Here is a 23487-nt window from a genome sequence, read left to right as displayed (position 1 = left end):
ATAAAATACCTCCTCATTCACTAAATATTTATCTCTCCTACTTGGGGTGAACAATCCCCTAACACACTCATACAAACAAATCTACTTTTAAACGTTCTGTCTCTCGAGCATCCGCTTGGTGTTTGTAGCTTTAGCCTGCTAGCACCGCTGGTCAGCTAAAGCTACCAACCTCTTTCACTCACTTATTTCCTCACTTTCTGGCTTTGCTCTTCACCTTGTACAATGTCGCTTGCGTGTCTGTCCTTGAGTGCAGGAGAGGCATCGATGGAGGCGCTGGAGCTGGAGCTGGATGCGGTGGAGTCCCAGATTCGCTCGCTGGAGACGAAGCGAGAGGGCATCAGGGCTCTGCTCTTAACCCGTACTCGCTCGTCTGAGGTAAGTGTTCGAAACAACGACAATCTCCCAGTTTCCTCAACCCCGTGTGCTTCTCTGTCCAGGCCCAGCGCACCGAGGACGCGGTTCACCCAGGCGTCGTTCACGCCGACTCCCGGCTACCACGGCCCCTGGGTGCAGCCGCGTAAGGTGCTTACCAGGTCCCGGGGCAGAACGTCTCCTCCTCCGGTGTTCGAGATCCCCACGGAGAACCGCTTCGCCCCTCTCCGCGAGACGGGTCGCGATGTTGCCATCATTGGCGACTCAATCGTGCGCCACGTCCGCTCCACTTCCTCCAAAGGTAACAAAGTACGCACTTTCTGCTTCCCTGGTGCCCGAGTTAAGAATATTTCTGCACAGATACCTACTATCCTGAGCGCTGCCGAGAGCCTCGGTGCCGTCGTCCTCCACGTGGGGACGAACGACACCGGGCTCCGGCAGACGGAGATCCTGAAGAAGGACTTCAGGAGCCTGATCGAGACGGTTCGACGCACCTCGCCCGCCACGCAGATCATCGTTTCTGGACAGCTTCCTACCTACCGCCGAGGAAATGAAAGGTTCAGTAGACTTTTTGCTCTGAATGAATGGCTATTAACATGGTGTGAAGAACAGAAATTGCTCTTTGCCAATAACTGGAATCTTTTCTGGGAGCGTCCTAGGCTTTTCCGCGCTGACGGGCTGCACCCCAGTCGAGCTGGAGCTGAACTCCTGTCGGACAACATCACCAGAATACTTCGCTCTATCTGACTAGTAAGTAAAAATTCACAAAATTCACAATTTAGCCACACAGACTCCTATTCGTCCCACATAAATAACAGTAATGCATACCTAGCTAACCCCATAGAGACTGTGTCTGTTCCTCGTATTATTAGATTAAGAAACAAACGTACTGTGTGCTCCAGAAATAATCTATTAAGAATTAAACCAGAAAAAACACTAAAAAGTGAAAATACAAATTTCATGAAGCTTGGTCTCCTAAACATCAGGTCACTAGCACCTAAAGCACTTATCATAAATGAAATAATAACAGATAACAATCTTAATGCACTCTGTCTCACTGAAACCTGGCTGAAACAAAATGACTATATTAGTTTAAATGAGGCAACTCCTCCAGGATTCTTATATAAGCATGAGGCTCGTCGAACTGGTCGTGGTGGTGGAGTCGCGTCAATCTTTAGTGATATACTTAATGTTAATCAGAGAAACGGACTTATGTTTAGCTCCTTTGAAGTACTGGCGCTTAATGTTGTCCTTCTAAACACTATGCAAAAACCTATGTTATCTCTCGCTCTAATCACCATATATAGACCCCCAGGACCCAATGTCAATTTTCTAAAAGAGTTTTCTGATTTTATCTCTGACTTACTAGTTAAAACTGATAAAATACTAATTGTAGGAGACTTTAACATCCACATAGATGACGCTAACGACACATTAGGGCTCGCGTTTATGGACTTGCTGGTCTCACTAGGAGTAAAGCAAAATGTTATTGGTCCAACCCATCGCCTAAAGCATACACTAGATCTAATTCTGTCTTATGGAATTGAGGTCATTGATGTAGACATTATACCACAAAGTGATGATATTACAGACCACTACCTCTTACTATATAAGCTGTGTTTACCTGAAATTAGCAGATCCGCTCCGATATATTGCCCTAGTAGAACTATTGTTCCATCCACTAAAGATGAATTTATAAATAACTTACCTGATCTTTCTCTACTTCGAAATGCACCCGCAAGCGCAAATGACCTTGATGTAGTAACCAGCAGTATGGATGCCATCTTTACTAGCACTTTAAATACTGTGGCACCCATCAAACTAAAAAAGGCTAGAGAGAATAAAACTACACCGTGGTATAATAGTCATACCCGCGCTCTCAAAACAGCAACCCGTGCCCTGGAACGTAAATGGAAAAAAACTAATTTAGAAGTCTTTAGAATTGCATACAAAGACAGTATGTCCAGCTATAGGAGGGCTTTAAAATCTGCCAGGGCTGAGCACCTCCGCAAACTGATAGAAAATAATCATAACAATCCTAGATTCTTATTTAACACCATTGCTAAATTAACAAATAATCGGTCATCTTTGGAACAAAACGTTCCACCCCAAATTAGTAGTGATGACTTCATGAATTTTTTCAGTGATAAAATAGAAGGCTTTAGACAGAAAATAGGAGATATTAAACTTTCTGCACCGCCTTATACTTCATATCCAGTAAACACGCCTCTGAATCTAAATAACCTACAAGTGCTTTAAAATCATAGAACAGGAAGAGCTAGACAAAATTATAAATAGCTCTAAATCAGCTACGTGTATATTGGACCCAATTCCAACAAAGTTAATGAAAGAATTGCTACCTGTTATAGGAGAACCTCTTCTTAACATTATCAACTCTTCTTTATCTTTAGGCCATGTTCCAAATCCTTACAAATTAGCTGTTATTAAACCTATTATTAAGAAACCACAACTGGAACCCAGCAACTTAGCTAACTATAGGCCTATTTCAAATCTTCCATTTATGTCTAAAATACTAGAAAAAGTTGTTTCTGCTCAATTATGCTCCTTTCTGCAGACCAACAATGTTTTTGAAGTGTTTCAGTCAGGTTTCAGAGCTCATCACAGTACAGAAACTGCATTAGTGAAAATAACCAACGACTTACTCTTAGCTGCTGACCAAAGGTGCATCTCGCTATTAGTTCTACTCGATCTTAGTGCGGCATTTGACACCATTGACCATGGTATCCTTATTAATCGCTTAAAGTCTACAGGTGTCCAGGGACATGCCCTACAATGGTTTAAGTCATACTTATCTGACCGTTACCAGTTTGTGAATATTAATGGACAGCCTTCACAAATCAGCCCAGTAAAATACGGGGTGCCTCAAGGATCAGTTTTAGGCCCTTTGCTGTTTACAATATACATGCTACCCCTGGGAGACATTATTAGAAGACATGGGATCAGCTTTCACTGCTATGCAGATGATACTTAATTATATATTTCAACTAAACCTGACGAGACGTCTAATCTGTCCAAGCTAACTGAGTGTATTAAAGATGTTAAAGACTGGATGACCAACAATTATCTTCTCTTAAACTCAGACAAAACAGAATTATTACTTATTGGGCCTAAATCCTGTACACAGCAGATCTCACAACTCAACCTACAATTAGAGGGATACAAAGTTAGCGTTAGCTCTACTATAAAAGATCTGGGTGTCATATTAGACAGCATTTTAACTTTTAAAAATCATATATCCCATGTCACAAAAACTGCTTTCTTTCATCTGAGAAATATCGCTAAGTTACGAAGTATGCTATCCATCTCAGATGCAGAAAAGCTAGTCCATGCTTTTATGACTTCTAGGCTGGACTACTGTAATGCACTGTTTGCTGGCTGCCCAGCATCCTCTATTAACAAACTTCAATTAGTACAAAATGCAGCTGCCAGAGTTCTTACCAGGTCTAGAAAATTTGATCACATCACCCCAATTTTATCCTCCTTACACTGGCTGCCTGTTAAGTTTCGTATTGAATTTAAAATATTGCTTCTTACATATAAAGCTTCAAATAATCTAGCTCCTGTTTATCTAACCAATCTTCTGTCTCGCTACAATCCAACTCGCTCTTTAAGGTCTCAAAACTCAGGGCTTCTGGTAGTACCTAGAATAGCAAAGTCGAGTAAAGGAGGTCGAGCCTTCTCATTTATAGCTCCTAAACTCTGGAATAGCCTTCCTGATAACGTCCGAGGCTCAGACACACTCTCCCAATTCAAAACTAGATTAAAGACCTATCTGTTCAGTAAAGCATACACTTAGTGCACCACTTAGGGGGCTTCCACACAGGTTATGCATCTTGCTGATATACACTGTGAACATCAGCTACGCTAATTATTTTCTTTATTCTCCATTTCCACCTGGGGATACTCTTCCCGAGGCCCTCAGACTATGCAGAGTCACTGATTCGATCCAAGACCAACAACGAGATGATCCCAAGGTTTCCATATCCTGGACCTGGCTGAATCCTGAGCAGCTACTGTGATGGTCATGGAAGAGTGGAGAACATGAGACTGATTCCTGTGACGCTCCAGAGACAGACGAGTCTTCGCTGAGGCCAGCTTCCAGCCTCCGCCACTGAGACTGCAGCTCTGCACAAGACGTTTGGCCAGCGGAGAAATTAAAATGGTCGTGCACAACTGAGCCTGGTTTCTCTCAAGGTTTTTTTTCTTCACTTCCGCCTTTAGTGAAGTTTTTTTTCCCTCTCCGCTGTCGCCACTGGCTTGCATGGTTCGGGATCTGTAGAGCTGCGCATCGTTGGATTTGCTCTTCAGTGTTTGGACTCTCAGTAGTGATTATTAAACCACACTGAACTGAGCTCAACTGAACTGAACTTAAACACTACAAACTGAATTACACTGTTCCTATTTACTGTGACCTTTTATGTGAAGCTGCTTTGACACAATCTACATTGTATAAGCGCTATACAAATAAAGGTGAATTGAATTGAAAAATTGAGGGTTCACAACCCACTTCTTGTACAATTTTTGTGATAGAAACAAAACTATTGTTCACATTTTGAATTCAACAATTAACTTTGAATAACAGCAGACAATGAGATTAATATTTGAAATCCTGACAGTTAATCATTAGAAATATTAGCAAACTAAAAAGTGAAAGCAAAAAATAAAGTGATAAGCGCGAGCGAAAATCTGAATGAAATACACATGTACAATATAAAGGGTGCAGTCAGGCACGAGTAAGTAAATAAATTAAGACGCACGAAAGAGAAAACAGACGTGAATCAGCAAACAAACTGGAAACGAAAGCAAGAAAAGCAAGCAGGATTCTGAATAATAAGTACAACTGTGGCCTGTTTACATGCGAGCTGCTACGCTGTGACTGTAAAAGAGATTTAAAATTAAAGAGCTAGTATTTAATTTGATCGAAAGAGTTTTATAGTCTTGATATGTAAAACAGCTATATAGGACAGAGAAAACAGGCCAAAGGTGAGCTAAAGAGTACTTACAGCTGGACTGTTGAAATATGTTAGCTGCGATGCTAACACAATGTGCTCACGGTGGTAGTATTTAATATTTATGGAGTTAGTATTTCATATGATCGGCGGAGTTTGATCGCAGTGACTAGTAATCAAATTTAAAATAAAAACTGAACTTAGGCAAGCTAAGCAGAGCAGGCGAGCTAAACTACAGCTACACTCAGCAAGAGAGCAACAGGAAATAGCAGGAGAGAGCAACAGCAACTAGTGATAGTATCATTGTTCAATATGAATTTTTTTTAAATGACAGTAAGTTAATAAGCTTTGTAATATTTAAAACCATTAACTAAAAGTTAGTTTAAGAAATAAAAATAACTAAACTTTGCCATTGTTATCATCCCACTGAGACCCAGGAACATTTCTGTGACCCAGGATTCCACTTCCTAAGGTGGATTTATTGAGGTGAAACTAAATCTACAAAGGAATCTGACTGTTATCAGTGCAAACAGTTTGTAGGCCTGTCATTCTTGGTAAGGGCGTGTGTTTTTTTTTTGTGGCTTTTCCCATGAGTTTGCTTATCTTTTTGTCTTTATGGTAATTATTCAGAGGAAATGTATTGCTGCAGTCATGTTTTGATAAATAATTATTGCTTTTTATACTGCATTAATATTGTTAAGGTGGTAAATTTTTTTATATGTTTTATATAAACTGTGTGACACATTAGTGTGTTAAATAATTGAACAAGTTCAATTGTGTTTAAAAGAATTAGACAGGGGTTGAGTTCAAAATAACAAAATGTGCTGTCCTTAACTAGACACACAGATGCATTTAAAATAAGACAGGTTTTTATTTCTTGTTATTTACACATCTGTTTTAAGAGTGCAGGATGTCATCTCACCTGAAACGCAATCTCACACATCTTCTCCACCCACTCATTGGTAACATTTTTTTCAGCTGCAAAGACAAACGTCTTGTCATTGGTCTCCACACAGAAGGCAGCCATGGTTTCTTTGGGGCAGCTTTCGGTGACAGCAGGAAGTATGCTGATGCATTCTGACAGACGTATGATCTTCTTGTCCATTTTCTTTGTGCTAGGTTTATCACTGGCACTACCTGAGCAATCATAAAACTCAAGTCGTGCAATACCATTTTGACTGGCTGGGTAGAGTACGAACCAGTTCTTCTTCCATTTCTAAAGACGAGAGAGTGAGAAAAGGAAGTTGTTACTCCTTTATGAAGTAACCTTTTTAAATGGAACTGTTACTTACTTGTGCGTTTTAAAAAATATGTAATACACAGAACTTTAAATCTGAACACACACCGAAAATAAGCAGCTTGTCCACACTTACAAACCTTTTCTTATTTAGCTTTTGGGGTTAAACTTCTGTCTATAAGAGGAACTTGACATTGACTTTCAAGGCCCTTTCTCTCCAGATGGGCAACAAAATCTATATGTGTATGTGTTTGTGAGAAAGAGAAGGATTGTGAGTCAGTTCCTCACAATGGGTCTTGTTCATTAACCATCGTATGCGTGAAATGTTTGTATGGACGTTTTTTATGAATAAATCATCAAAACTTTCATACATAAATTTATTCTAAATGTACGAAAAAATTCAAGTACAACTTATACCACATGTACGCAATAATAATGTATGCGCAGGGCCTTATAAACATGAAAATTGTAAATAACTACATATAATTACTTATTTACAGCATGAATGTAAAGTAACTAGTCATATATTACAGTTATATACATCAAGACCATGATATGGTTAGTCATGGGACGATAACCGCTTTCAAGGTATACCGCGGTTTGGAAAAGTCAAGGTCTTAAAACCACCAAAATTTTCTGTTATACCATTCCTAAGGTATGTGTAAGATTTTTTATTTACTTTTTTTTTGTAGTTTTTTAGGACAACAGTATCTCCAGCAGAAAAATTATCCAAAGATGCCATTTTAAATTGTTAAGAAATCTGTGTTTTTGCAACTAATGAAGACAGCAGAAGGTAATGATTACTGGTAATGATACTTAGCCTGACATGTTTACTGCTCAAATTATCATATATCTTTCAAAAAACAGAATATATTGTTTTGAAAGTGGAAAAAAAGGTTTTGTTTGTTTACCCAGACATTTAAAATAAATTTTGGAAGAATACATTTTAGAGCAGTGAGCACAACACCATGATATTTTTCATCCAAGGTTATCATATCGTCATATCAACATCGTCATGAATTGAACTTAGCTGTAGCGTACATACATGTGAATGAGTGTGTATGGATGTTTCCCATTACTGGGTTGCAGCTGGAAGGGCATTCACTGAATAAAGGGACTAAGCCAAAGAAAAATAAATGAATGAATGAAGTAATAAAGAAAAAGAATAGTCATTTTTCTATAAAAAAAAATCTTATATATATGTATACATACATGTGTGTGTGTGTGTGTGTGTGTGTGTGTGTGTGTGTGTGTGTGTGTGTGTGTGTGTGTGTGTGTGTGTGTGTGTGTGTGTGTGTGCGTGTGTGTGTGTGTGTGTGTGTGTGTGTGTATAAATGATTTCAATTAACACTGATATCATTAAACAAAGTGTTTTTTAATTCTTCATTCTAAACATACAGTACAGTTGAAGTCAGAATTATTAGCCCCTTTTTTTCCTTTTTTTAAATATTTCCCAAACAGATCAAAGAAATTTTCACAGTGTGTTAGATAATATTTTTTTCTTCTGGAGAAAGTCTTATTTGTTTTATTTCGGCTAGAATAAAAACAGTTTTTAATTTTTTAAGAACCATTTTAAGGTCAAAATTATTAGCCCCTTCAAGCTAATTTTTTTCGATTGTCTACAGAACAAACCATCATTATACAGTAACTTGCCTAATTACCCTAACCTGCCTAGTTAACCTAATTATCCTAGTTAAGCCTTTAAATGTTGCTTTAAGCTGTATAGAAGTGTCTTAAAATATTTGAATTAGAATTATTAGACACTAGAATTAGAATAATTATTATGGTGGCTTGAAAAGCCAGCATACTGTTATCTATCTTAAACTTATTATTATGGTGGCTTGAAAAGCCAGCATACTGTTATCTATCTTAAACTTATTATTATTCTTCTTCTTCTTCTTCTGAGACTAATTTCTAAGTGTATCTCCTCCTAGGCCATTCGAGCTACATACTTCAAACTTTCGTCAAACCTTCGAACTGGTCTGACTCGGGTTGCTATATCTTTTCTAACTGATCCGACCTTGGGTTTTCCGAAAAACGACCCAGAAAAAACCCAAAAGTCCCATTGACTTAACATTGGGTCAAACTTTGTGAGCTCATAACTCTGCATCAGACTGTCCTACAGACTTCTAACTGGACTCATTTAACTCAGTCTAGCCAGCAGCCAATAACTGATGACTTTTTAACTTACTAGCCACTCCCTAGCAACCACTTACAGCACCCTAGCAACTGTCCCATAGACTTCCATTGTAAAAGACTCCCATTTACTTAACATTGGATCAACCTTTGTGAGCTCATAACTCTGCATCAGACTGTCCTACAGACTAGAGTCTGGCCTCATTCAACTCAGTCTAGCCAGCAGCCAATCACTGATTACCTTTAAACTTACTAGCCACTCCCTAGCAACCAATTTCAGCACCCTAGCAACTGTCCCAGAGACTGTGACTAGCTATTCTAACACACGCTAACAGTTTTAACATCCTACTGACATGCTAATCTTGCTAGAAAGGTGCTAGCAACACGATAGTGACATGCTAGTCATGCTAGTAACATGCTAATTCATGCTAGAATCATGCTAACAACATGCTAATTAATGCTAGAAACAAGCTGACTCATGCTAGAATCATGCTAGTTACATGCTAATTAATGCTAGAATCATGCTAACAACATGCTAATTCATGCCAGAAACATGCTAATAACATGCTAATTCATGCTAGAAACATACTAGTAACATGCTAGAATCATGCTAGTAACATGCTAATTCATGCTAGAATCATGCTAATAACATGCTAATTCATGCTAGAATCATGCTAGTAACATGCTAATTCATGCTAGAATCATGCTAGTAACATGCTAATTCATGCTAGAAACATGCTAGTAACATGCTAATTCATGCTAGAATCATGCTAGTAACATGCTAATTCATGCTAGAAACATGCTAGTAACATGCTAACCCATGCTAGAATCATGCTAGTAACATGCTAATTCATGCTAGAATCATGCTAGTAAAATGCTAATTCATGCTAGAATCATGCTAGTAACATGCTAATTCATGCTAGAATCATGCTAGTAACATGCTAATTCATGCTAGAAACATGCTAGTAACATGCTAATTCATGCTAGAATCATGCTAGTAACATGCTAATTCATGCTAGAATCATGCTAATAACATGCTAATTCATGCTAGAAACATGCTAATTCATGCTAGAATCATGCTAATAACATGCTAATTCATGCTAGAAACATGCTAGTAACATGCTAATTAATGCTAGAAACATGCTAGTAACATGCTAATTCATGCTAGAATCATGCTAGTAACATGCTAATTCATGCTAGAAACATGCTAGTAACATGCTAATTCATGCTAGAATCATGCTAGTAACATGCTAATTCATGCTAGAATCATGCTAATAACATGCTAATTCATGCTAGTAACATGCTAATTCATGCTAGAATCATGCTAGTTACATGCTAATCCATGCTAGAATCATGCTAGTTACATGCTAATTCCTGCTAGAATCATGCTAGTAACATGCTAATTCATGCTAGAATCATGCTAGTAACATGCTAATTCATGCTAGAATCATGCTAATAACATGCTAATTCATGCTAGAATCATGCTAGTAACATGCTAATTCATGCTAGAAACATGCTAATTCATGCTCGAATCATGCTAGTAACATGCTAATTCATGCTAGAATCATGCTAGTAACATGCTAATTCATGCTAGAATCATGCTAGTAACATGCTAATTCATGCTAGAAACATGCTAATTCATGCTAGAATCATGCTAATAACATGCTAATTCATGCTAGAAACATGCTAGTAACATGCTAATTAATGCTAGTAACATGCTAATTCATGCTAGAATCATGCTAGTAACATGCTAATTCATGCTAGAATCATGCTAATAACATGCTAATTCATGCTAGTAACATGCTAATTCATGCTAGAATCATGCTAGTTACATGCTAATCCATGCTAGAATCATGCTAGTTACATGCTAATTCCTGCTAGAATCATGCTAGTAACATGCTAATTCATGCTAGAATCATGCTAGTAACATGCTAATTCATGCTAGAATCATGCTAATAACATGCTAATTCATGCTAGAATCATGCTAGTAACATGCTAATTCATGCTAGAATCATGCTAGTAACATGCTAATTCATGCTAGAAACATGCTAATTCATGCTCGAATCATGCTAGTAACATGCTAATTCATGCTAGAATCATGCTAATAACATGCTAATTCATGCTAGAAACATGCTAATTCATGCTAGAATCATGCTAATAACATGCTAAATCATGCTAGAAACATGCTAGTAACATGCTAATTCGTGCTAGAAACATGCTAGTAACATGCTAATTCATGCTAGAATCATGCTAGTAACATGCTAATTCATGCTAGAATCATGCTAATAACATGCTAATTCATGCTAGAAACATGCTAATTCATGCTAGAATCATGCTAATAACATGTTAGTAACATGCTAATTCATGCTAGAAACATGCTAGTAACATGCTAATTCATGCTAGAATCATGCTAGTAACATGCTAATTCATGCTAGAAACATGCTAGTAACATGCTAAATCATGCTAGAAACATGCTAGTAACATGCTAATTCATGCTAGAATCATGCTAATTCATGCTAGAAACATGCTAGTAACGTGCTAATTCATGCTAGAATCATGCTAGTTACATGCTAATTTATGTTAGAATCATGCTAGTTACTTGCTAATTCATGCTAGTAACATGCTAATTCAGACTCGGCTTTTCAAGCCACCATAAAGTTTGTCCTCAAACTTTAATATCTAGTTATTCTTCTTCTTCTTCTTCTTCTTCTTCTTCTTCTTCTTCTTCTGAGACTAATTTCTAAGTGTATCTCCTCCTAGGCCTTTCAAGCTACATACTTCAAACTTTCGTCAAACCTTCAAACTGGTCTGACTCGGGTTGCTATATCTTTTCTAACTGATCCGACCTTGGGTTTTCCGAAAAACGACCCAGAAAAATCCCAAAAGTCCCATTGACTTAACATTGGGTCAAACTTTGTGAGCTCATAACTCTGCATCAGACTGTCCTACAGACTAGAGTCTGGCCTCATTCAACTCAGTCTAGCCAGCAGCCAATAACTGATGACTTTTTAACTTACTAGCCACTCCCTAGCAACCACTTACAGCACCCTAGCAACTGTCCCATAGACTTCCATTGTAAAAGACTGTCATTTACTTAACATTGGATCAACCTTTGTGAGCTCATAACTCTGCATCAGACTGTCCTACAGACTAGAGTCTGGCCTCATTCAACTCAGTCTAGCCAGCAGCCAATCACCGATTACCTTTAAACTTACTAGCCACTCCCTAGCAACCAATTTTAGCACCCTAGCAACTGTCCCAGAGACTGTGACTAGCTATTCTAACACACGCTAACAGTTTTAACATCCTACTGACATGCTAATCTTGCTAGAAAGGTGCTAGCAACACGATAGTGACATGCTAGTCATGCTAGTAACATGCTAATTCATGCTAGAATCATGCTAACAACATGCTAATTCATGCTAGAAACAAGCTGACTCATGCTAGAATCATGCTAGTAACATGCTAGTTACATGCTAATTAATGCTAGAATCATGCTAGTTACATGCTAATTCATGCTAGAAACATGCTAATTCATGCTAGAATCATGCTAACAACATGCTAATTCATGCTAGAAACATGCTAGTAACATGCTAATTCATGTTAGAAACATGCTAGTAACATGCTTGAATCATGCTAGTAACATGCTAATTCATGCTAGAATCATGCTAATAACATGCTAATTCATGCTAGAATCATGCTAGTAACATGCTAATTCATGCTAGAATCATGCTAGTAACATGCTAATTCATGCTAGAAACATGCTAGTAACATGCTAATTCATGCTAGAAACATGCTAGTAACATGCTAGAATCATGCTAGTAACATGCTAATTCATGCTAGAATCATGCTAGTAAAATGCTAATTCATGCTAGAATCATGCTAGTAACATGCTAATTCATGTTAGAATCATGCTAGTAACATGCTAATTCATGCTAGAAACATGCTAGTAACATGCTAATTCATGCTAGAATCATGCTAGTAACATGCTAATTCATGCTAGAATCATGCTAATAACATGCTAATTCATGCTAGAAACATGCTAGTAACATGCTAATTAATGCTAGAAACATGCTAGTAACATGCTAATTCATGCTAGAATCATGCTAGTAACATGCTAATTCATGCTAGAAACATGCTAGTAACATGCTAATTCATGCTAGAATCATGCTAGTAACATGCTAATTCATGCTAGAATCATGCTAATAACATGCTAATTCATGCTAAAAACATGCTAGTAACATGCTAATTCATGCTAGAATCATGCTAGTTACATGCTAATCCATGCTAGAATCATGCTAGTAACATGCTAATTCATGCTAGAATCATGCTAGTAACATGCTAATTCATGCTAGAATCATGCTAGAAACATGCTAATTCATGCTAGAATCATGCTAATAGCATGCTAATTCATGCTAGAATCATGCTAGTTACATGCTAATTCATGCTAGAATCATGCTAGTAACATGCTAACTCATGCTAGAAACATGCTAGTAACATGCTAATTCATGCTAGAATCATGCTAGTAACATGCTAATTCATGCTAGAATCATGCTAATAACATGCTAATTCATGCTAGAAACATGCTAATTCATGCTAAAATCATGCTAATAACATGCTAAATCATGCTAGAAACATACTAGTAACATGCTAATTCATGCTAGAAACATGCTAGTAACATGCTAATTCATGCTAGAATCATGCTAGTAACATGCTAATTCATGCTAGAAACATGCTAGTAACATGCTAACTCATGCTAGAAACATGCTAGTAACATGCTAATTCATGCTAGAATCATGCTAATTCATGCTAGAAACATGCTAGTAACATGCTAATTCATGCTAGAATCATGCTAGTTACATGCTAATTTATGTTAGAATCATGCTAGTTACTTGCTAATTCATGCTAGTAACATGCTAATTCAGACTCGGCTTTTCAAGCCACCATAAAGTTTGTCCTCAAACTTTAATATCTAGTTAGAAATGAGTTATTAAACTATTATGTTTAGAAATGTGTTGAAAAAAAATATTTCTGTTAAACAGAAATTGGGGAAATAATATACAGGGGGCTATCAATTCAGGGGAGGTAATAATTCTGACTTCAACTGTATGTGAATTTTATATGAATACTGTATTTTGTAACCTTTGTTGAATGTAATCTGCAGTTGCATTAATGTGTGAATATTTTTACATTACATCTGTACAGCATAAAAAGCAATTCTGTATCTTCAGAAGACTTGGACTAAATCATTTGATTCATATGGTTAACTTTTATAATGTTTTTACAGTTTTACGGATTCTTTGAAGCATCAGTATTCTTGGACTTTCATTAAATCTGGACAAACATCTCCAGTTTTATTAAACATACCTTAATGTGTTAATGAAAAGACAAGAAAATAAAGTCCAATGGATTTGGAATAAGACGATTATGTGTAAATGATGACAGAATATTTTTGTGAATGTATCCTTTAATACTATGCTTTCAATTTAATGGCAATTTTTCTCAGCACAAATTCAGATCTACAGTCCTGAATTCAGTGCAGTGAAATGGAGTGAAGTGGCGTGAAGGAAGTGTCGTAATGGTCAATTTTCAATACACACACACACTCACCCACTCACGCACGCACGCACGCACGCACGCACGCACGCACGCACACACAGTGAGCGTACAGCCAGAACAGTGGGCAGCTGTTGCTTCCAGCACCTGGGGAGCAATTAGCAGTTAAGTGCCTTGCTCAAATTGGGTAAGAAAGATGGAGAGATCGTGAATCAAACATGCAACCTTTGGATTACAAGTCCAACTCCAACTCCCTAATCATTAGGTCACAACTAGTTAAGTCCATCTCCCTCAATAAATGCATATAAATATGCCATTTGGCCAGAGTAGAAATGGTCGTGCCCAGCTGATCCTGGTTTCATCATTCATTCACTTTCTTTTCAGCTTATTCCCTTTATTAACCATGTGTCGCCACAGCGGAATGGTCCGCCAACTTACCCAGCATATGTTTTACATCGCGGATGCCCTTCCAGCTGCAACCCAAAAAACTGCAACTGACCCAGCCAGGGCTCGAAGCAGCGACCTTCTTGCTGTGAGGTGATTGTGCTACCCACTGCGTCACCGTGACACCCCTGATCCTGGTTTCTTTCAATTTTTTTTGTGTTTTTTTTTTACCTTCAGGCTTGCTTGACTTGAGATTACTCGGATGACTTGGAGTTGCTCTTCAGTGTTTTGGCTTCCAGCAGTGATATTTACTTTAAACTGAACTCGGGCTGCACAATACTGGAAAAATCTGAGATTGCGATATTTATTGCGATATACATTTCGATATAATTTCACCAGATGAATTGAACAGTTCTAATTGGAACAATGTCATTCATTAAGATGAACTTCGGTGATCAAGTCTTTTTCTATGCAGTGCCTTTGCATAAATCATAATAAATTACAAGCATATATTTAAATACAACAGAGCAAAGGTGAAAGTGAAATAAGCAGTACTTTAAGTTTTTCTGGAGAGTCTAACAGTTTTCAGGTACAGAAATTGAACAATCAATAAAATATAATAATATGGTCATCATTGTATAAATTATTTAAAAATAATATCTTTATCTTTGAAGCTTTTAGACCTCATCAAGATGGCGCCGCGGATGGCCGCTTCGGTGTGGGGCTCTCCAGTGTTTGCACTGTTTTTGTTATTCTGTCCTGTTTTATGTTTATCAAATACGATCAGCTACACCAGGGACGAGCTGCTGAACATTCGGCAGTGCACACCAACTAATCAAGAACTGGATTTTGATTTTTGTGGCGTTTTGCGGAACATTGTGGTCGGCGGAGCAGCCGCATTGTGGAAACGCTACAAGACGCGCAAGCGTGGGAAGCGAGCCGGCGCGCTCGTCAGGCTAAGACAGCGCGGCTTCAGAACGGCGCTGCCCAGCATTCACCTGGCGAATCTCCGCTCTCTTCCTAACAAAATGGACGAACTACTTCTGCTCACATGCAAAAACAAGAACTTTAACAACTCTGCTGTCCTGTGTTTCACGGAAACCTGGCTAAACGAAGCCATTCCGGACAGCGCATTAATCCTACCGGACTTTCAGCTGTACAGAGCAGATCGCGATAAGGAGTCAACGGGCAAAACGCGCGGTGGTGGGACATGCTTTTACATCAACAGAAGGTGGTGTACGGATGTAACTGTGTTAAAGAAGATGTGCTGTCCTGATGTGGAAGTGCTTTTCATTAACTGTAAGCCGTTTTACTCACCAAGAGAGTTTTCCTCGATCATTCTCGTCTGTGTTTACATTCCACCGCAAGCACACGTGAGTACTGCACTGCAACAGCTGGCTGATCTGATCACAGAGACAGAACAACAACACCCGGACTCTGTTTTTATCATACTTGGGGACTTTAATCAGGCAAAACTCACACATGAGCTGCCTAAATTCAAACAGCACATTACATGCCCCACCATTGACAATAACATTTTGGACCATTGCTACACCACAATAAAGGATGCATAGGACTAGGACTTTCCGATCACTGCCTGGTTCATCTTATACCAACTTACAGGCAAAAACTTAAAACTACTAAGCCAGTATTAAGGACTGTCAAGAGATGGACCAACGACACAGAGCAGGTCTTACAAGCCTGTTTTGAATGCACTGACTGGAATGTTTTTGAAGCTGCAGCCACAGATCTGGACGAGCTCACAGAGACTGTAACATCATACATCAGTTTCTGTGAGGAGTTATGCATCCCTACCAGGACCTACTTGTCATTTAACAATGATAAACCATGGTTCACACCAAAACTCAGACAGCTTCGTCAGGCCAAAGAGGATGCTTACAGGAGTGGTGACAGGATCCTGTACAATCAGGCCAGGAACACATTGACAAAGGAGATTGGTGTGGCTAAGAAAAGCTATGCCAAAAAGCTGCAAAACCAGTTTTCAGCTAACGACCCTGCATCAGTGTGGAGAGGCTTAAAAGATTTCACTAATTATAAGACACCGTCCCCCAGTATCGAAAGCAATAAACATATTGCAAACGAGCTGAATATGTTCTACTGTAGGTTTGACACCTATGACCAGACACCTCACACCCGCCCGGATCATCTCCCTACACAGCCATCAACACCACATCAACACAGCCCGGACCATCTCCCTACACAGCCATCAACACCACATCAACACAGCCCGGACCGTCTCCCTACACGGCCATCAATACCACATCAACACAGCCCGGACCATCACCCTACACAGCCATCAACACCTCCAGCCATCTTCCTCCCCCCCCTTGCTCTTCAGATCAGTGAGGATCATGTGCGTCAGATCTTCAGTAAACAGAAGAGAAGGAAAGCACCAGGGCCAGATGGTGTCTCACCAGCCTGTCTGAGAACCTGCGCTGACCAGCTGGCTCCCATTTTCTCACATATCTTCAATAGATCACTGGAACAGCGCAAAGTTCCATCCTGCTTTAAGCGCTCTACTATCATCCCAATCCCGAAGAAGCCAAAGATCACAGGACTCAATGACTACAGACCTGTGGCCTTAACATCTGTGGCCATGAAGTCATTTGAAAGACTGGTGCTAGCATATCTGAAGGACATCACTGGACCCCTGCTGGACCCCCTGCAGTTCGCCTATAGAGCAAACCGGTCTGTGGATGATGCAGTCAACATGGGACTGCATTATACCCTACAACATCTGGACAAACCAGGGAACTATGCAAGGATTCTGTTTGTGGACTTCAGTTCTGCCTTTAACACCATCGTCCCATCACTGCTCGAGTACAAACTGGCCCAGCTCTCTGTTCCTAGCTCTGTCTGTCAATGGATCACCAGCTTTCTGACAGATAGACAACAGCTAGTCAGAATGGGCAAAATCACATCCGACAGCCGCACCATCAGCACTGGTGCCCCCCAGGGATGTGTTCTTTCTCCACTGCTCTTCTCCCTGTACACCAACGACTGCACTGCAAAAGACCCCTTCATCAAACTCATTAAGTTTGCAGACGACACTACTGTTATCGGCCTCATCCAGAACGGTGACGAGTCTGCATACAGACAGGAGGTGGAGCGGCTGGCGTTATGGTGCAGATACAACAACCTGGAGCTGAACACGCTCAAAACAGTGGAGATGATAGTGGACTTCAGGAGAAACCCCCCTGCACTCCCCCCACTCACCATCATGAACAACACTGTGGCTGCAGTAGAGTCATTCAGGTTCCTGGGCACCACCATCTCTCAGGATCTGAAGTGGGACATTCATATAGACTCTATTGTGAGGAAAGCCCAGCAGAGACTGTACTTCCTTCGCCAGCTGAGGAAGTTCAACCTGCCACAGGAGCTACTCGTACAGTTCTACTCAGCTGTCATCCAATCCATCCTCTGCACTTCAATCACCGTCTGGTTCGGCTCAGCTGCCAAAACCGACCTCCATAGACTACAGCGAATAGTCCGGACTGCTGAACGAATCACTGGCACAACCCTTCCTACACTTCAAGAACTGTACTCTTCCAGAGTGAGTAAAAGGGCTCGCAAAATCACTCTGGACCCCTCACACCCAGCACACTACCTGTTCGAACTGTTACTGTCTGGTCGGCGCTCCAGAGCACCAAGCACAAAAACAGCCAGACACAGGAAAAGTTTCTTTCCTCAGGCTGTCTACCTTATGAACAGTTAAATATTCCCCTACTGTGCAATAAATATGTGCAATACTTTCTCATACGCACTTGTACACAGCACCTTATATCAATATACAATGCAATACTCTCTACATTCGCACTTGTACACAGCACCTTATAACCTGTATATTTATAACAATCTGTACATACAACTCAACATCCAGGTTTCTTCACTAACCGCATCTGTTTAATGTTTATCATTTTTTTATTATTATTTTATTTTTTTGTTTTGTTATTATTTTGTGTTGTCAATTGTCACTTTATGTACACTGGAAGCTTCTGTAGCCAAAACAAATTCCTTGTGTGTGTGTGAAGCACACTTGGCAATAAAAATGATTCTGATTCTGATTCTGATAAATAATCTAATTATGTGATGTAACTATTGTTTAAAGGATATTGTGCATACTGAAATGAACTTCAACTGTGATAACAGAACTGAAGCAGTTTTAATTTACTAGATCTTCATCTATGTTAAGCTGCTTTGACACAATCTACACTGGAATATACATGAATTAAATTGAATTGAATTGAATTGAATAGACAGACTCAAGCACTTGACCATGGCACAAAACGACAGACAGCAGATGTCAGTTTGGTAAGGAAGATCTGTGAGATTTCCTCTAATACTCTGCAGGTGTCTGTGTTCCTGCCCATTTTCTTTTTCCTGACTAGAAACCAATAACAGCCTTGCTTTAACTAAACACTTCACATGAATCACTAATACACATCTGCTAAATCAATGGTCAAGTCAAGTCATATTTATTTCTATAGGGCTTTACAATCTAGATTGCGTCATGAAGAAAAGCTTAAAGAATATAAATAACAATATTTCAGATTTTTGTGGAATGATCCAGCATATCAGGCTGGCAGGAGAAATGCTTGTGTAGTTCTGTTGAAGTTCAGTTTAATACAGATGTAAAACTCAGTTCCTGAAATGCCACAGCCCTGCAATGTTTACTTCTAACCCTGCACCGACACACTTACCTGTAGGTTTCAAAAAAGGCAGAAGAACTTTATTAATTTGATAACTGAATTAAAAGTCTGAGGTTAAAGTGTGCAGGGCTGTGCCCTTATGTACTCTCAGAAAAAATTGCACAAGAAGGTACAAACCCTTGTCACTGGGGCAGTACCTTTTTATGGAACAGAATTGTAGCTTAAGACAAAGAAACAAATTTCTACCATTGCAGTTTGTACATTTAAGGACATTATTTATACCATGGTAAACCAAAATGTACCTTTGGTTTTTAAAACCTGCAGATACAATATTGTACCTTCATCAAAGCTACAACTCTGATCCATGAGGGTACCACTTCAGTGACAAGACACTTTGTACCAGTGTCAAATGTGTTCCTTCAAGAACCAGTTAAAGGCATTTGGCTTTATCCAAAATGCGTCAATTTATTTTCAGTAAAATATAAAACATCAAATACATTTTTAAACAATGTTTCAGTTTACTAAAAAGTTTATTTTTGTGTAAATACACATTTTCAATTTACATTAAAGAATAAAAAATACTTTAACATGAATCAAAAGATAATTTTTTTTAAACATTTTACAACACTTTTCAAAAAATGTTACACATTCTCCCATGTACAATATAAAACAATTTTTTTCTGCAATTTTCACACAATACCTTTGAAGTCACTTCAAAGTAAATTTAATGTACTTAATTTAAAAATTATGCAAAAGTATTGTAACGAAGAATTATGCAAAAGTATTGTAACAAAATATGGACAATGTTTGATTAGCTTTACAATATGTCTGCATGAACAATTTGCATGTACGGGACTTTTGCCAACTCACTTGTGTAGTGGAAAGCAAATTGATAGTAGATATCAATAATCAAACTGTATTCATCAGAAAATGCTTACCAAATGTTTATTAAAAATGCCTTAAATGTTTAGTTTACAACACCTATAGTTATGTTTTACCAGTTGTTTTGTATTATAGAACTATTATAGAATGGTAAAAAATCTACTTTTCAAGCTGTTTGGACAGACATATGTGCATGTATGGTGTATAGACCGTCATATTGGAGTGATATAAGCACACCCAGTGCTTTTTTTTTTCAATTTAACAACATAAAAAAACAGTGGACCAATTGGAGCGGTTTTCAAACCGACCGCAACTTTACGTAGGAGTGCGGTCCCCCGCCCACCAATATTGATTGACAGGTGCATCATCATATCCTCAGTTTGCTGATTCACGTCCGCCATTTTCAGCGTGAGTCGAAGCGATATCACTAAAGGAACACCCTAGCTCTATTTTTAGATGCAAGGCTCATTGGGCTCAACACAAGAACAATATTCTCCACATTATCGCTCTAATCAAAATTATTGGTTGTATCTTTAGGTAGGTTTGCAAACATGTGTACTTCTCATTGAGTCTACCTTATACTTCAGCCGTTTGCATTTCTCGCGATCCCAGAAGCTCCCTGTGATCTTAACTAGCATGCGTTTTAGAATTCTAAACATAGGTTTCTATCAGGGTACACTCAAGTCGACGGCTGGGCGCCGCGGACCACTGCAGACTTGAATTGTCGTTGTGTATACCCTGATAGAAACCTATGTTTAGAATTCAAAAATGCGTGGCGCGACGATTCGGGACACTTCATGTTTCTGCCGCGCCACAGAGAGTGTCTGGTGTGCCTTGTCGTGGCTTCGAGCGCCGCATCCGGTGCCTCAGTCAAAGTTAATTCAGTGTGCGTGGTTATTAGTTTCTGTGTACAAGCTCGGCATTAGAAACTAGCACACAGTTGGCTGTAAAACTGTACAAAGACACATATGATTTTGTACTCTCTGCTTGGTCTGTGTCCGAGTCTTACATGTACGACTGATTGCTGAACCTCTCACTCCTGCTCCTTCTCTCAGACTGCCTGTCAGACTCTGTTGCAAACGCAGAGCGGGTGAGCTCATGGCCCCGTCCCCCTTGTTACGTTGGCGGGAAGCCGAAACTAATTTACATGTGAAGCAACACACCCATAAATCAGCGAACTGTGAAAACGCCCCCAACATGACACTTTTTAACACATTATAATAAAAAAATCTGAATTGTGTTTTAAACTGAACCTAAACTGGCACACTCAGAAGAACCATAATATTAATATTAAATCATAAAAAAGAGGTAAACTATGTGCCCTTTAATAATTTATGTTTATGAGTTTCTTTAAACATGTGCTTTTAAATGACAATTCATGTTTTATTATGGAAATTATTCATAAAATCACTTTGCCTTTCAAGTCATATTTATTTTCATAGATATTGTAATAAAGGAGTTGTCCAACACTTATATACCTTTTTTATGAGAACAATTGTGCACCTTCATTTCAACTGTACCATAAAAGGTACAGAACAGTATCATAAGAGATCTTTTTTGTACCATATAAGGTACAACTTTTACAAAGATACAAAACTGTTCCTTAAGGAAAAAGTACCTTTTATCTGGACGTGTGGAATGGAGTCTGATAACCGTTCCTTAAATCAATCTCAGAATTAAATGAATAATACATGGGAGTTGTGTGTATTATTAGCTATGTTTCTATCCACCTATTTTTACACATATGATGAAATAGCACATGAAAAATGCTTCATAGAAACAAAAAGATGTCCATACAAAAAATGCACATAAAAAACTTGCACACAACTGAGTACGACAAACTATTTACAATATGTTTTAACAGATCATGTGATAACAAAAATGAGCACAATGGGATGGCATGAATGGACAGCAAACAGACCCACATTGTAAAATATCTGAAATATTGTTTTGGTCATTTTAAAATGCCTTAGCCAAAGTCCGTCAAAGTAGTTCTGAATTATTAGCTCCCAAAACAGGTGCAAGTCATTATTATATAAGAAAAGGCCTATTGTGGCATCACTGGATGCAAACGATGCTGCATCTGGAAATGTTTTATGAAATATTCCAGTTTCAAGTGGGATGTGGGAAACATAGCTACCGTTTTATTTATATAGCACCTTGTTTAGCCATATAAGGCAACACTTCAGGTGTATATGCAAATGGATATTATTCAAACTATCTGAAAGAAAGCAAGTGACTCAAACAGTAACTTCCTCAAGTGTGCAACCAAAACTAACTACAGTAAGTCTGCTTTGCAATCCACATATGTAACTTTCAGGTTATATACAGTAGTTATGGAAAATAATATTCAACAGCTATATGAACACATGCACATAGAAGCCCTTAACCTAAAATATTACCAATTTATAACAATTATACTGTTGGTGACAGCCTACTACTGGCAAAGCATAAAACAGTAAATGTTTATAAATAGTTTGATATATACAGCCACACTGATCATCTTAATATGTGGCTAATGTCACAGTGAATAATGTTGGTAGTGTTGTGCAGGTAGAAACATCTAGAGAAACTGATGAAAGAACATGACAGTCTTTTTAAAACACTGACACTAAAAAGGAAAACTACTGGAAAAAGAAAAGCAGCCAGGCCATGTATATTGACCCTGTGAAGCTCCCGACAAACAGTTTTGGTGGAAACAGGAGAGCTGAGGTACACGTTTAATTCTGCCATGAGTTGGTCAGGTGTGGTTTTAGGTTTTTTGAATGCAATCTGGGTTAGCACCCGGACACCCTTTTCAGACAGCTTCCTGCTGCGTCTACAGTTACTCCTGTTGGATGTGGTTTGTACTACTTGGTGGTATGCTGATGGTGGTACAGGATACTGTGGCTCTTGATACATCACAAAGACTTGCTGTCTTAGTCACCTATGCACCATTGAGATGCACACCAACAATTTATCCTCTTTTAATCACTGATATGTCACCCAAACTTTTGTGTGCATTGCAAAATTTTAAGCAATTTGTGCTATTACTGTAAATTAAACCTTCATACGCTGTTCTAACTGGTGGAATGTGCAATCAATGAAGATTGGCCACCAGGCTACTCAAGCTAGGCTACTTGGCTTTGAAACCGCCAACACTAAATTGGTCAGTGTTTTAGTTTCATTGTCCAACCCCTGTATGTTAAAGCTAAAGGACAAATTAGAAAATTTTATCATTGTGTTTATAAAATTGTATACTCCAGTTTTGGGAATTGAAAGTTTTTTGTTTTTTTTTTGT

The 23487-nt window shown here is 38.6% G+C and overlaps 2 protein-coding genes across 4 annotated transcripts in view; one reads left to right on the top strand and one right to left on the bottom strand.

Moving 5' to 3' along the window:
* Nucleotides 1-23487, bottom strand: part of dok1b (docking protein 1b) — a 46759-nt gene that overhangs the window by 12961 nt on the left and 10311 nt on the right. The window contains exon 2 of one of the 2 annotated variants that reach the window (XM_056462223.1): nt 6265-6558. The exons of the other annotated variant lie outside the window; for it this stretch is intronic. Coding sequence (XP_056318198.1) covers nt 6265-6558 — 294 coding nt within the window. The remainder of the gene's footprint in view (nt 1-6264; nt 6559-23487) is intronic. 2 annotated transcript variants of the gene reach the window in all.
* On the top strand, nt 250-4404 carry LOC130232367 (uncharacterized). Of its 2 annotated transcripts, none has more exons than XM_056462225.1 (2): nt 250-1122; nt 4308-4404. In XM_056462225.1, the coding sequence occupies exon 1, from the start codon at nt 265-267 to the stop codon at nt 1117-1119; it is 855 nt and encodes a 284-aa protein (XP_056318200.1). In that variant the 5' UTR covers nt 250-264; the 3' UTR covers nt 1120-1122; nt 4308-4404. The 2 variants fall into 2 exon arrangements, with proteins under 2 accessions (XP_056318200.1, XP_056318201.1); XM_056462226.1 differs by having other exon boundaries at nt 4316-4350.

This window comes from Danio aesculapii, chromosome 7 (assembly GCF_903798145.1).
Source record: "Danio aesculapii chromosome 7, fDanAes4.1, whole genome shotgun sequence".
NCBI lineage: Eukaryota > Metazoa > Chordata > Actinopteri > Cypriniformes > Danionidae > Danio > Danio aesculapii.
Note: the sequence above shows the minus strand (reverse complement) of the source record. Positions and strands in the feature narration are given on the sequence as shown.